This window comes from Diabrotica virgifera, chromosome 3, assembly GCF_917563875.1.
Source record: "Diabrotica virgifera virgifera chromosome 3, PGI_DIABVI_V3a".
Classification (NCBI taxonomy): domain Eukaryota; kingdom Metazoa; phylum Arthropoda; class Insecta; order Coleoptera; family Chrysomelidae; genus Diabrotica; species Diabrotica virgifera.
The window spans coordinates 171,350,062-171,362,986 of record NC_065445.1 but is presented as its reverse complement, the minus strand read 5'-3'; the positions used below and the strand labels follow the sequence as shown (position 1 = coordinate 171,362,986).

At 31.5% G+C, this 12,925-nt stretch overlaps 1 protein-coding gene across 1 annotated transcript in view; it reads left to right on the top strand.

Annotated features, from left to right (window-relative positions):
* Positions 1 to 2,715: 2,715 nt before the first annotated feature.
* The window catches only part of LOC126881394 (scavenger receptor class B member 1-like), a 66,782-nt gene continuing 56,572 nt past the window's right edge, over positions 2,716 to 12,925 (top strand). The window contains exon 1 of the mRNA XM_050645646.1: positions 2,716 to 3,031. Within this exon, the coding sequence (XP_050501603.1) occupies positions 2,815 to 3,031 (217 nt within the window). The 5' untranslated portion in view covers positions 2,716 to 2,814. The remainder of the gene's footprint in view (positions 3,032 to 12,925) is intronic.

The following is a 12,925-nucleotide window of genomic DNA, read 5'->3' as shown; positions in this document are numbered from 1 at the left end:
TTTAGAGGGAGCCTACCTTCCGCGCTTCCTGACGACAAGATCTCATGGACTGGTTTGCTGCATCTCTTTCTAACACATTGTATCGAAAATCTATGATGACATTCAGTGTGAATATAGGCACGGAAGAGGAGGACAACTGTAGCAGCTTTACTATGCATAAGAGTGAAACAGCACTAATCCAAATAAAAAAGATGGTGTCGTCACTTCGCTCTGAATGACACTCTCTCTATGCTAATTATATAACTCTATGATTTCTACATCGTCTTAAAAATTTTATTGAATTTTGACAGTCTGACAGTTTCTCGTACAAGGTTTCCATTGTGATATGGTTTTACCTTGTGATTTACAGTGAAATCTCTAACGCGAGAATTTTACTGTCGTCGTTGTATTTGGTTGTCTTTTTAAAGACACATCACATGCTATGATTTTTTTGAGACGGATATTCTTGAGTTGGGGTTGATTTCATGTAATCGAATGAACTATCTTTCAGTAAAGTCGTCCCAGGAATGCAACTCATAAATATTGGCAACATCATTTTAAAGTCTTCTACTTTAAAATATATAATATATGTCTGAATTTCCAATATAAGTGAGTCAGATTAAATAAATTATTAGAAGAATTTTTTAGTTAGCAACAACATTTTTGTTTATATTTAGTAGTATTTTGTATTTTGACAACGACACCCGATTTGGGCGTCGAAACGTTAATAAAATTATTTTTTCAATTTAATTGTGGCTTATTTCCCATATAAATAGTTAATTGATAGATTTTTTGATGTCAAATCGCTACAATTTTACAGGGTGTGAATATTGTTATGAAATTAATGAAAAAACGTAATTATCGTTTAAACTACGTTGTATAACACTACACAACCTTTTATTTTAAGAAAAAAATATCAAGGAGAGTCCTAAAATGAAAAAATATACAAGGTGTTCCAATAAAAAAAGGTAAGTGTGTTTCCCCCTTTCAATAGGGGTGGCCCTGTATATTAGGGAAATATTTTTAAAATTCTGATCCTATCTACGCCCCAATCTTACATAAATATTTTCTTGTGTCTCTTATGACAAACGTGTAATTAATTGGACTTCCCCGCACTCTGTATACATACGAAATCTATGCTACAAATTTTTTTTTAAAAAATTGCTATTGGTTTTTTAACAATAACTACGTTAATATTTATATCATCTGACAACAATTTCAAAGGTAATTCAAGAGCTATAACATCGTATTAAATTTAATCTTTATCCCTTATTTTTTAAAAGACAAACGTTAAAAGGACCCCTGTTACATGGTTTTCGCAATAAAGTTTATGTTGGTTATATATACCGGCTATATCGGTTATTTTTTATCATACAAATTAAAAAAAAAAAAAAACAGAAAAAGCCTAGAAAAAGCTTTGCTAAAACAAAACTAAAAATTCATCCTGTATAATTTCTTACGTGTATTCAGGTGAAGATATCAATAAAATATTAGTTAAAATTATCCAAAAAGACGGTTTCATTTATAAAATAATCCTACCGAACTACTCTCGAGCTCATAAAAATTATAGATTTGTTTCGCTTTCGTGAGTGTTTGACATAGTTTCGGAGTCCCCCTCGGGTCGTGAAATTAAAACTGTCAAATTGTCACTCAGGATACAAGTCGATAATTTTAGTGCTCTCGTGTAGCTACTACTGCTTATTTCATTCATAGGAGATTCTGACCAATAGAAAGCTACATAAATAAAAATTAAAGTGATAATTTTTGATAATATCCCGTCGTCAAGCATTACGTCAGGTGACCTTCGTTTACAGAGCAAATATTCTGGTGAGGATATCAATAAAATATTGGTTGTAATGATTTAAAAAGACAGTTTTATTCATTAAATAATCTCAGCGAATTACCCTCGATCTCAAAAATTATTATCGACTTGGTGCCCTCGTGCCACTTTGACATTATTTCACTCCCCTTCGGGTCGTGAAACTAAAACTGTGAAAGTATCACTCGGGATACAATTCGATAATTTTAGAGCTCTCGTGCAATTACTACTGACAATTTTCTTCGAAGGAAATATCAAAAATATCTCCGTACATGTACAAATTAAATTGCCGTGAATTTTAATCTGGGTGTTTTTGTCTTAAAGTTAAAATCTTCGGAGTTACAGAGCAATAACTAAAAAAAAAAAACAATATTTTGGAGCCCTAATTTGTTAATAAACAAAATAGCACACTTTCTGCTGACTTTGTATACCGATATTACCAATATTTGCAATCTTAAGATTCGTTTCCAGTAATAAAACAACTGCTAAATAACTTTTAACAAAAACGGGATTTTTTCGATAACTTTCCCAGGCCATTTGTAATTTTTCCCACTAAGTCAATAAAATTTAATGAAGATAGTTTCACTAATACTATTAAATACTACAAGGTTTAAGAAATGAATAACTTATTCTTTAGATTTATTTATAATTATTTAGATTTTGTGTTCAAAAATAATTTCAACAGTGTTTCTTAACAATATTTTGATATTTATTGCCATAAAACTAAACAAACTGACATCGACAAAGATCATACGATCCACGAAAGAGTGATTACGTCCATCGCAGACGTAAAAATCAGTTTGATTATGGTATCAGACGGTTCTCTAAACTAGTTAAAGAGTTTAAAGATAATGCCTTGTTTATGTTTTATTTTCAACTAGATAAGAACTCAATCGCATATAAAACAGCTTCAGACGATTTATTTCGGCTATTATCAATATTTACCGACTAAACATCAGTCGGCAAGTGCAGTTGGGTTAAGATTAGTGAGGTTAGGAACGAAAAGTGAGGTTAACATGAAGATGTTTCACGAAAATGAAACGTTGCGCGAGGATGATGAGGACGAACAACCGAAGGAGATTTGTAGGAACTGCTTTATGGAGAGGAATTGTAACCAGATCTTCGTTAAAGGACCTGCTCTTACAAAAGAAATATTGGAGAAGGTCAATGCTGAGATAGTGCCGAAGAGAACTTATATTTTTGGATATGAGATGAAGACTAAGAGAGTATTACGTGAGTAGTTTTTTCGTATATTTATTTAGATTTAAAATTAGACAACTTAACAATTTTTCACCATTTTTAAAGTCCTTCGGTTAAATTTTCGGGTTCTGTAGTCCTCAGGTAGTTACTGTCTTAGAATAATTTACGAATGTAACTTTTAATCCACTTTTATATTATATAAACCAAAACTTGAAAAAGCGCCTTAAATATGAACTTTAAAATAGCTTTCGATTTAAAGATAAAATACGTTTAAAATACTCATAAAACTCTTGTTTCTATATGTTGAAAATAATAGTATATTGTACAACAAGTGAGAAAAAAGACACATTTCTCACGAGCGCAGAAGTTTGTTGGCACCAGCCGAGGCACGAGGCGAGTGCCGCAAATCAAGCGAGAGAGAAATATGTCATTTTCTCATGTGTTGTACACTGTACTTTTTCTATGGATGCGGTTTTGTCAATAGTTTAAACTTCAAAATTAAATAATTTAGGTGCTTTTATGTATAATATATGCATAAATTGAAATAAAATACATATACATGTAGGTATTTAATATTCTTATTATACGTTAATTATATACATTATTTATTTAAAATTCTAAATAGCAGTTATTTTTGAACAGTTTTGAAAATTAATTCCTGGTAAATTTTGCTTCAACACATTGTTTTTTAATTGATGGATTCGACCGTTACATGATGGAAGTTCATTTTATCTAACAATAAAACACTGAAAACGTTTGTTTTCTATACTTGTTTTTTGACAATATTAATTGTGATTGTATTGTGCATGTTACCGTGGAAACGGCGATCATATATGGAAAACCGTAGGATAACCCGTGAGAAAAAATATTTCTCACTGCAATGGCCGACTTTTCTCACTGCATGAGAAATTTTTCGTTTTGAATGTATGTAGGTAGTGAGAGAAGTTGCACATTGTATAGCATCCATAGAAAAACTATATTTTTTAATGGTTTAATCATAATAATGATCTTAATTTTATAGAAAATTTGATCATCTATGACACAATCTCACGAAGAAGGCTTTAAAAATACCCCTAACAAATTTTTTGTAATTCATCTTTGATACCATTCTATAATAAGGATAGTTTATTTGTCATTTAACAATAAAACACTGAAAACGTTTGTTTTCTCACTTGAGAAAGGCACTCTGCCGAAACAGCTGTAGTCAAATAATAGTTGTAATAGATTTTGTGGAAGTATAGAAAACAAACGTCTTTAGTGTTTTATTGTTAGATAAAATTAACTTCCATCAAGTAACGGTCGAATCCATCAATTATCTGTCATTTGTTACAAATTAGCAACAGCAAGGTCTAGGATGGACTTCTTGCCGAACAGAATATTTAGTATCTGGAATAATTTAGATCAAGACACTATATACAACTAGTGTTAACATTTTTACAAATAGATTTGATAGTTCTATATTTCATTTATAGGACTGCATTGTTTAACAATTTTTGTTTGGTGTATTTAATTCTAACTTTATAATTATTATTATTACTTTTTATAATAATGATATATTTCTTTGTTTTTTTTTGAGCAAAATAGAAGCTCGTTACTCTGCCCTTATTATTTGTTTTATAATAATAATGATCATAAATTTCGCGCACATCAATTTTCCTTTTAAGGACGTAGGCGCAAATTTTCGCGCCAATGTGTTAAAAATGCATTTATTTTTTTTTAATCCTGAGAAAACTAATAGGTATTTTTAAAAAATTTCAACGCTGAATGAAAGATTGCATTATTACCGAGGGACGAAAGTCCCTGAAAACTTCTATAATGTTTATTAGAATAAGTTACAGGGGTGAAAAAAAGTGAAAATATAGTGTGATTTTTAATTTCAAGTATCTCATTCAAAAGAATCTTTTCGGTTATTCTAAGGGACTTTCGACCCATGGTAATAATGTAATCTTTCATTCTGCGTGTAATATATTAAATTGTTCAAAAATACTTATTAGTTGGCGAGCAAAACACACCCGAAATTTTGCACCTACGTCGTTAATGGTAAAATCAAGTTATGTACATATTTTTATAATACATAAATCAAGAAGTGATCTTATATACTTATATGTTCTTACGTTTATTTTTTCTCTAACTAGAAAACATATTGATGTTGTTCTGAAGCTATTTCCTTGTGGCTTTTTATAATTAACTATTTAGATGGGAAATAGGCCACAATTAAATTGAAAAAAAATTATTAACATTTCGACGCACAAATCGGATGTCGTTGTCAAAATACAAAATACTACTACTATTTTTTTTATTTTATAGTAGTATTTTGCATTTTGACAACGACACCCGATTTGGTCGTCGAAACGTTAATATTTTTTTTTCAATTTAATTGTGGCTTATTTTCCATCTAAATATTTAACATATTGATGATATATCTTTTAAAATTTGTGATCTTTAAGCAAATATTAAAAAAAATGTAATTTTTGAAATCAATTTTGATTTCTGTATAATTCTTTTAACTTTACAGATGAATCTGTTAGTGTAAACTACGCACATACCATAAATTATATTATTTTATTCTATTTTATGAATACATTTTTTCGTTTTATCTTTTTTAATATATAAGTTGGTATTTAATACAGGAACAGGTGGCGCTGTTAAAAAAATCTAACATTTTTTCCTCGTCTGTGGTGGCTTGAAAAATTTTCGCAACATAGCATTCCTCTCATAAGTGCCTCGAGGTAGAGTTTAGTAATGCACATGTAGCCCAGTAAATGAACGGGAAATACGGCGATATCGTGTAATTTTCAGAAGCAACTCCGAATTGCATGAAAATTTGGATTAAGTTTCTACTCACCCTCCACTTCAAAGTTGAAATTGTACTGTTGGTTGCTTTTAGTTGAGGGGTGACAGTCACCCCTTCTTGGGGGTGAAAAACATATGTTCAAGATAAGCCCGAAAATGGATATACTGACTGATTATAACCAACTTTCGTTTTATAGAGTTTTTATATAAGTCAATACTTTTCGAGTTATTTGCGATTGAAAATTTTTAGTTTTCGACAAAAAAACTACCCTTTAGACGGTTTTTCGCAAATAACTCAAAAAGTAAATATTTTATTGAAAAAAATATTTTTAGTAAAAATGTAGCTTAGAAAAAAACGAAAAGGGTTGTGTATTCGTGAAGTTTATAGATCCAGCAGAAGCAAATTTGCAGCTAATGAAAAATTCGTTTTTATTCGTCCAATTCCAAATCGAATATTTCATCGTGAAATAACCAAAAATTTAAGCAGTTTTCGGGAAAAACCCATTTAAAATTTTTAAAGTGTTTAAAAAAAGCTTTATTTTAATTATTTATAAAAGTTTGAAGAATTAAAAATAAGCGGGTTACGCTCAAAATAAAGTTTGCTTACATTTTTTTTGGTAAAAAAATTAATGAAAATCTCCCCGTGTTTAGCTCTCTAAACGAAATTAATCGTTATCTCTTTACAAACAATTTACTTTACTTATCTATTTTTTATATGATCTGTCAGTTTCACTGGTTTAAAGTGCTTATTTTTGAAAGGGTTATAGTTGAAAGGGCTGGAACGAGTCACTAATCACGAGTGTTTGCAAATTTTGAAGAGCCATATCCTAACCAATTTTTTCTTACAGAAAAACCAAATAAAACTAACATATTTATAACAGCAAAAACGAACAGTTTTTTACTCCTTGAGATTTTTTGTTTTACTAACACTTTTTAAGTTATTTTGGAAAAAGGAAATTTTTCCAAAATTTTTAGACAGAAATAAATGGTAAGGCGGTAACGATTAATTTTATTTAGAGTGCTAAATAGAGGGAGATTTTCACTTTTTTTTTCAAAAAAAAAGGCGAACTTCTTTTTCAGCATAACTCGTTTATTTTTGATGCTAGAAACTTTTGTGAAAATAAAAATAAAACATTTTCTAAACATTTCATAAAATGTTAATAAGTTTTTCCCGAAAATTGCTTAATTTTTTGGTGATTTCACGTTCAAATATTCGATTTGGAGTTTGACGAACAAGAAAGTATTTTTCTTGAGCTACAACTTTGCTTTTACTCGGTTTATAGACTTTACTGATACAACATTTTTTGGTTTTTTTATAAGCTACACTTTCGCTAAGCATATTTTTTTGATAGAATGTTTACTTTTTGAGTTATTTGCGAAAAACCGTCTGAAAACGTAGTTTGTTTGTCGAAAAATAAACATTTTCAATCGCAAATAACTCGAAAAGTATTAACTTACTTAAAAAACTCTATAGAATGAAAGTTGTTTATAATTGGTTAATTTATCCATTTCCGGGCTTGTTTTAAACACAGTTTTTTCACCACCATTCACCCCCCAAGTAAAAGCAACCAACGGCACAAATTCAACTTTGAAGTGGAGGGTAAGTAGAACGTAAATCCAAATTTTCATGCAATTCGGAGTTGTCACTGAAAAATACACACCAAAATGGTCATTTACTCGGCTAGTGTCCAAGGGAACCGGACAGCATAACGAAATATGAGTAGAATTATTCACGTTTGTCAGATAAAATCTAACGACGCGACTGAAAACGTAGGTCAAAATTTTCAAGTATAATTTTCTAGTATTGTGTCTAAGAGTCTTTTTGTACTCAGATATCTATACATCTCTAATTATTTATTTCCACAGTAACCACAAATCAACAGTTCGGCTGCTCCATGCCAAAACACAGTATGTGAAAAAAGAATAAAAAGCCGTAAAACTGATTTTAGCGTTTTTGTTTAGCCGTTCAAAAGTAATTAAAATATTTCGAAACTTTTTTGGGTAATAATTTGATGACAGTATATAATTTTTTTACTATATTGTAAATGTAGTTATTTTCAGTTTTAACCTTTGATCTGGCACATACTTGGTTTTGGCGTAGAAAATGAGAAAATGAAGAATAGTTTAAATCACATCAGCATCTATAAAATTAAGGCACAATACAGTAAAGAAACAATCCAATAAAAAATTTATTAAATGGTATTTGACAACTGGTAATATATTTACAAATTGCAAAAACTTGTATTTTATAATCTCTAACTAAAATCTACAAAATGCGAGTAAAATGAACAATATGTACTTCTTGGTGTTTAAAACAAACAAAATCCTTTAAATAACAGAATAAGCAAGTTTATCATATTACTACTATATACTTTCATAGACATGTACAGTGTCACTGTTTGCGACTAAGTCTGGAGCAGTGTCGTTTGTAATTAGGCTATTCCAAAATTCTAATCTATTTTTAGGCATCAAAGGTCCCAGAACTTTTATTATATCTTCTTTTTTCGATGTCGATACACCACGTTCCGATAAAACTTCAGGTTTATTTGCATAACTGAATTTCTTTTGTAAAAAATCCACTAAGTTGTATTGTAGTTGATCAAAATCATTTTTATATTCAAGGCATTTTGACTCCTTCTTGAACCTTACTTCAACTATATTAGTTCGCAGAAAACCATTTAAAGGGTCTTCACATTTTCCATTTTTTCGAACTCGTCTCTTTTTTTCTCCCAATTATGAAAGACAGTTACATCCAGAACTACAACTCCTCTTCTAGAGGAGCTTACTGCGGCCTTTAAGTCGTTATAATCGTAGAGATCACGAATCTTTGCGATTTTACGTTCAATGTTGCCATGCAGTCCATCGGCACTCATATGAGTATGTCCCTTGGTAAGATAACGTAAAGTTATTTGTTCTGGTCCGGTTTCTTGATTTACTAAATAGATTAGGGAAGTCTACAGGATCCAATTTTTGTTTTGTCCTGTACAATTATCAGTCCAAATAATAAATTCGTTTACATCTCGTTCTTCCTCAATAACTCTAACAATAGCATCCACAATATTGTGACCGTCACGTCCCCCTACACCCTCGTGCCACATAGAACAATAACTTTTGCATAAAGACTTCGGTTTTATAGGACAAAATGTCAAATTAAATGCTACAAGACGACTTAAAAAGTGGCTGTCTTTTACGGCTAGCATATTAGGAAGTAAAATAACTTTTTGCAAATCCATTGAATATATTCTTACGTTTGGATTATCGACACTGAGACTATCCTGATGGTATTTTGCTGTTGCTTTCAAAGCCTTAGTTTTGTGAAGATTCTATTCGTCTTCATTTGCAAAAACTGGCTGACTATCATCTTCTGTTTTTGACATTTTGTATGTTTCACAGTCTACACAGACATCTTACTTTGGCATACACAAGGAAATATGCATTGATTTTAACGTTTGTCTGTACAGTTCAAATTTACAGTATTCAGGATGTTCACGCTTAAAATCTTCAAACATAGATTTTATTGTTAGTTCTCTACGTAAATACTTAATGTTTGGTGCATTGTGTCGTCGGTAGTGACTGACACAAGGCTTGTATTTATTTATATGATCTACAATGATAGCTCGTTCACGCTTTCTTGCGTAATTACCAGTAGTGCCTCTATATTCCTTTACAGCAAATAACATAGGGTCTTTTTTCATGCTGGCACACAATTCCGTAATCACAGAATCAGTAGAATAGCCTAATGTATTGTTGTGATCTTGATTATTGATATGAGATAATATTTTTATATGTCATTTAATTTAATCAATGCATTAATAATAATCTAATTAATTTACCAAATCACACATCAATATGTTTTCAATCTCAGGGCTTTTTATAAAATTAATTACTTACATACGTGGCTTCTAAGTATTTCTTAATGGTTCCTAATCGGGATAGGAAAGAAAAGAGTAAAATAATAACACATATGGGTTACAATTGTAATCAAAATATTGTTTATTTTGTTTAAATGGCAATCACTGCTTAATATTTGCTATATCTTATTATTCTTAAACATAACATTGACACATGGGAATCTTATTTCCTTTTGATTTCCAATTTGAAAGTTTTTATTAACATTTAACTATTATGATTTATCAGCAACAATTCTATTTAAGTTTGATGAAGCTTTTCTGATATTATTGATTATGTTTCTTCAAATTTAAATGTGGTATTTACTACGAAAAACCCATACATTCATGTCCAAACAAATGAGACTGACCTTTTTCTGGTGCACTGAGAATGTCTTCACACAAGACCCGTTTCCTGCTATCCTTGGCTGCAATCAAAACCTCGTCCTGGCTTCCAGTAATGTTCTCCTCTGAAACTCACTCGTATAGCTCTCGTTTCCTGCTTCTGTCGTGATGCTGTGTTCTACCTTTTTCGAAACTGCAATCAGCTACCGGGAACTCTTGGCTCAAGGAGGTTCTTTTACTCTCAACCTGGCCTACCTCTCGTTCTACGATAGATACTCCACACTCACGGAACTAAACCGGCTTTCTCACTCTCCGTACACTACCGTCTACTACTCGACTTCACTTCTCGACAGCTCAAAACATTCTGATCTCTATTTGTCATTCATTCCCCTACTTTCTAAATATCCCTTCCAGATTCACAAATCAAACTTCCACCACCAACTCTCATTTGCAGTATTCCTCAAAACCAATTTTTAAACTTTCTAAATATGCTTAATGGATTTCAAAGAAAATAGTTAATTCCCATTCTAAAATTACTTTCTACTATATACAAATTTTAATGATATATTCTCTATTTCCACTTAGTCTTATTTAGCATCGGCTAATGATCGATCCTTCCGCGAACAAACATAATTACCTATTATCGATTTCACTTGAGTCTTATTTAATCACTTCTTAAAATTAAATATAACAATTTGTTGTATACAGGTTGTTCTAAATTTATATGCCCTTGGTTGAGAAAATTGAAAATATTTTATATTAAATTGAATTTTGTCTATAATTATCAAATTTTAATTTTCATATCAAATAGAAATATAACAAATCCCCGCCTTGTATTCGATAAAATTTATCTGCATTTTTAAATAAATTTTCTTGAGGCAAAACCAACTCCCTGTATATTTCCTTACTTTAATCTACGTCTTATATCCTAACTTACTATCTACTTCATGTAATTCTGTCTTTTATTCGTGATATTTGTATACATCGTGAATATTATAAATTCCTCGGATCTTTTCCGAGTTCCTGTGCCTCAACTCATAACTATTTATCCCATTTTCATTATTCACGATATACGGGCCTTCGAAAACAGGCATCAACTTTGCGCAAATGCCCCCAGGAAGATTTGATACTCGTAATGCCCTCACGAGTACTTTTTCACCCTTTTGGAAAGTCACTGGTCTTCTTTTTCTATTTTGTTCCTGTCTTTGGATATATTTTTCGTTGCTTCGCCGTAATCTTCTCTGTACGGTTTCAATCACCTGTTGATATTCTTTTGGCTCTTGGTCTTCCCATGGCCTTATCGGCAGTACACCCTTCATGATGTATTCTGGGGTCTCTTTTGTTACTGTGCTCGGAATTGTATTTAGATACCTTTCTATTTCCGCCATTTTCCTGTCCCAGTGGCGATGTTGACCATCTGTTGCAATGCGAAGAAATTTCGTCACTTCCTGTATGAATCGTTCCGAAGGATTACTCTGTGGATGCCTGATGCTGACAAAATTTGTCTCTATTCCTCGTTCTCGAAGTTGTCCCTTGAAACGATCATTTCGGAAATACGTTGCATTGTCCAGTAGAATCTTTTTTGGTGTTCCTACTATGGCTATAAAATTGTCGATTTTTCTTAATATTTCTTCCCCCTTTGTGGTGCGGCAACTATATAATTTTACGTATTTTGAAAACACATCCACCATTACCAGAATATGTTTGTTCCTTTTAGTGGTCATAATTAGATCGCTTAACATATCTATTGCTACAATGTCTAGTTTGTTTCGGGCTTCAATATTTTTGGCAACATTTTCGTTTTTGAAATTCCGACTCTTATATTTTTGACATACATCGCACTTCTGGGTAATTTCCTTTGCAATGCGGTAATCCTGTCGGCTTATGTAATTTTCCCTAAAAACGAGCCAAACTTTTCTGCTACCGATATGCCCATTGTCCTCATGTAATTTCTTTATTATCTTTTCGGCCAATGTCTGTGTCACTAAATATAGTTCCTTTCCGTCTATTCTCTTAAAATATATGTTATTTTCTACTTCCGCTCTTCTTTTCTCTCTTTCCTCTAGGTCTTCCTGGTTTGTCCTTATCTCATTTAACGAATATATCCCTTCTTCTTGTATTAATCTATTTAGTCCCACCTGTAGAGTAATTGTTTCCTTTTTTCCGGTGTCCTCATCCCGTGTTAGAGCGTCGGCTATTATGTTGTCTTTTCCTTTTATATATCGGAACTCAAAATCATACTCCTGTAATAACAGAATGCCTCTATGTATTCTATTATTTACTAATCTATTCTTCATGATATGTACTAAAGCTGCATGGTCTGTTTCGATTGTGAATTTTGCTCCCAATAAGTAAAACCTCAATTTGTTTACGCAATATAGTACACTGGCAAACTCCAATTCTGTAACACTATATTTTCTCTCATGTGTTTTAGTCACTCGAGATATAAAACATATCGGTACTTCTTGGTCGTTTTGTATTTGAGACAGAACTCCTGCAAATTTTTGTATGGACGCATCAGTTCGGAGTATAAAAGGTAAATTGTAAATGGGGTGGTATATTTTCGTTCCTTTTGCGAATTCTCGTTTTAATGTTTCGAAAGCTTCCTCCTGTTCTTCTTTCCAATTCCATTTTATTCCTTTTTTAAGCAATTTTATCAGAGGGATTTCCTTTTGGCTCAAATCGGGAATCAGCTTTTTAAAATAATTTATCGTGCCAAGAAAACCTCTCAATGTTTTCAAATTCGTTGGTCTTGGGTATTCATCTATGAGCTTGACTCTGTCTTCGGCTAATCTTACTGTTTTGGTGTCCAATTGAAAACCCAAATAAATGACTTCTTTTTGAAAAAATTGACATTTTTCAATGTTTAATTTCAATCCCGCTGTGTCCAATTCTTTCAGAA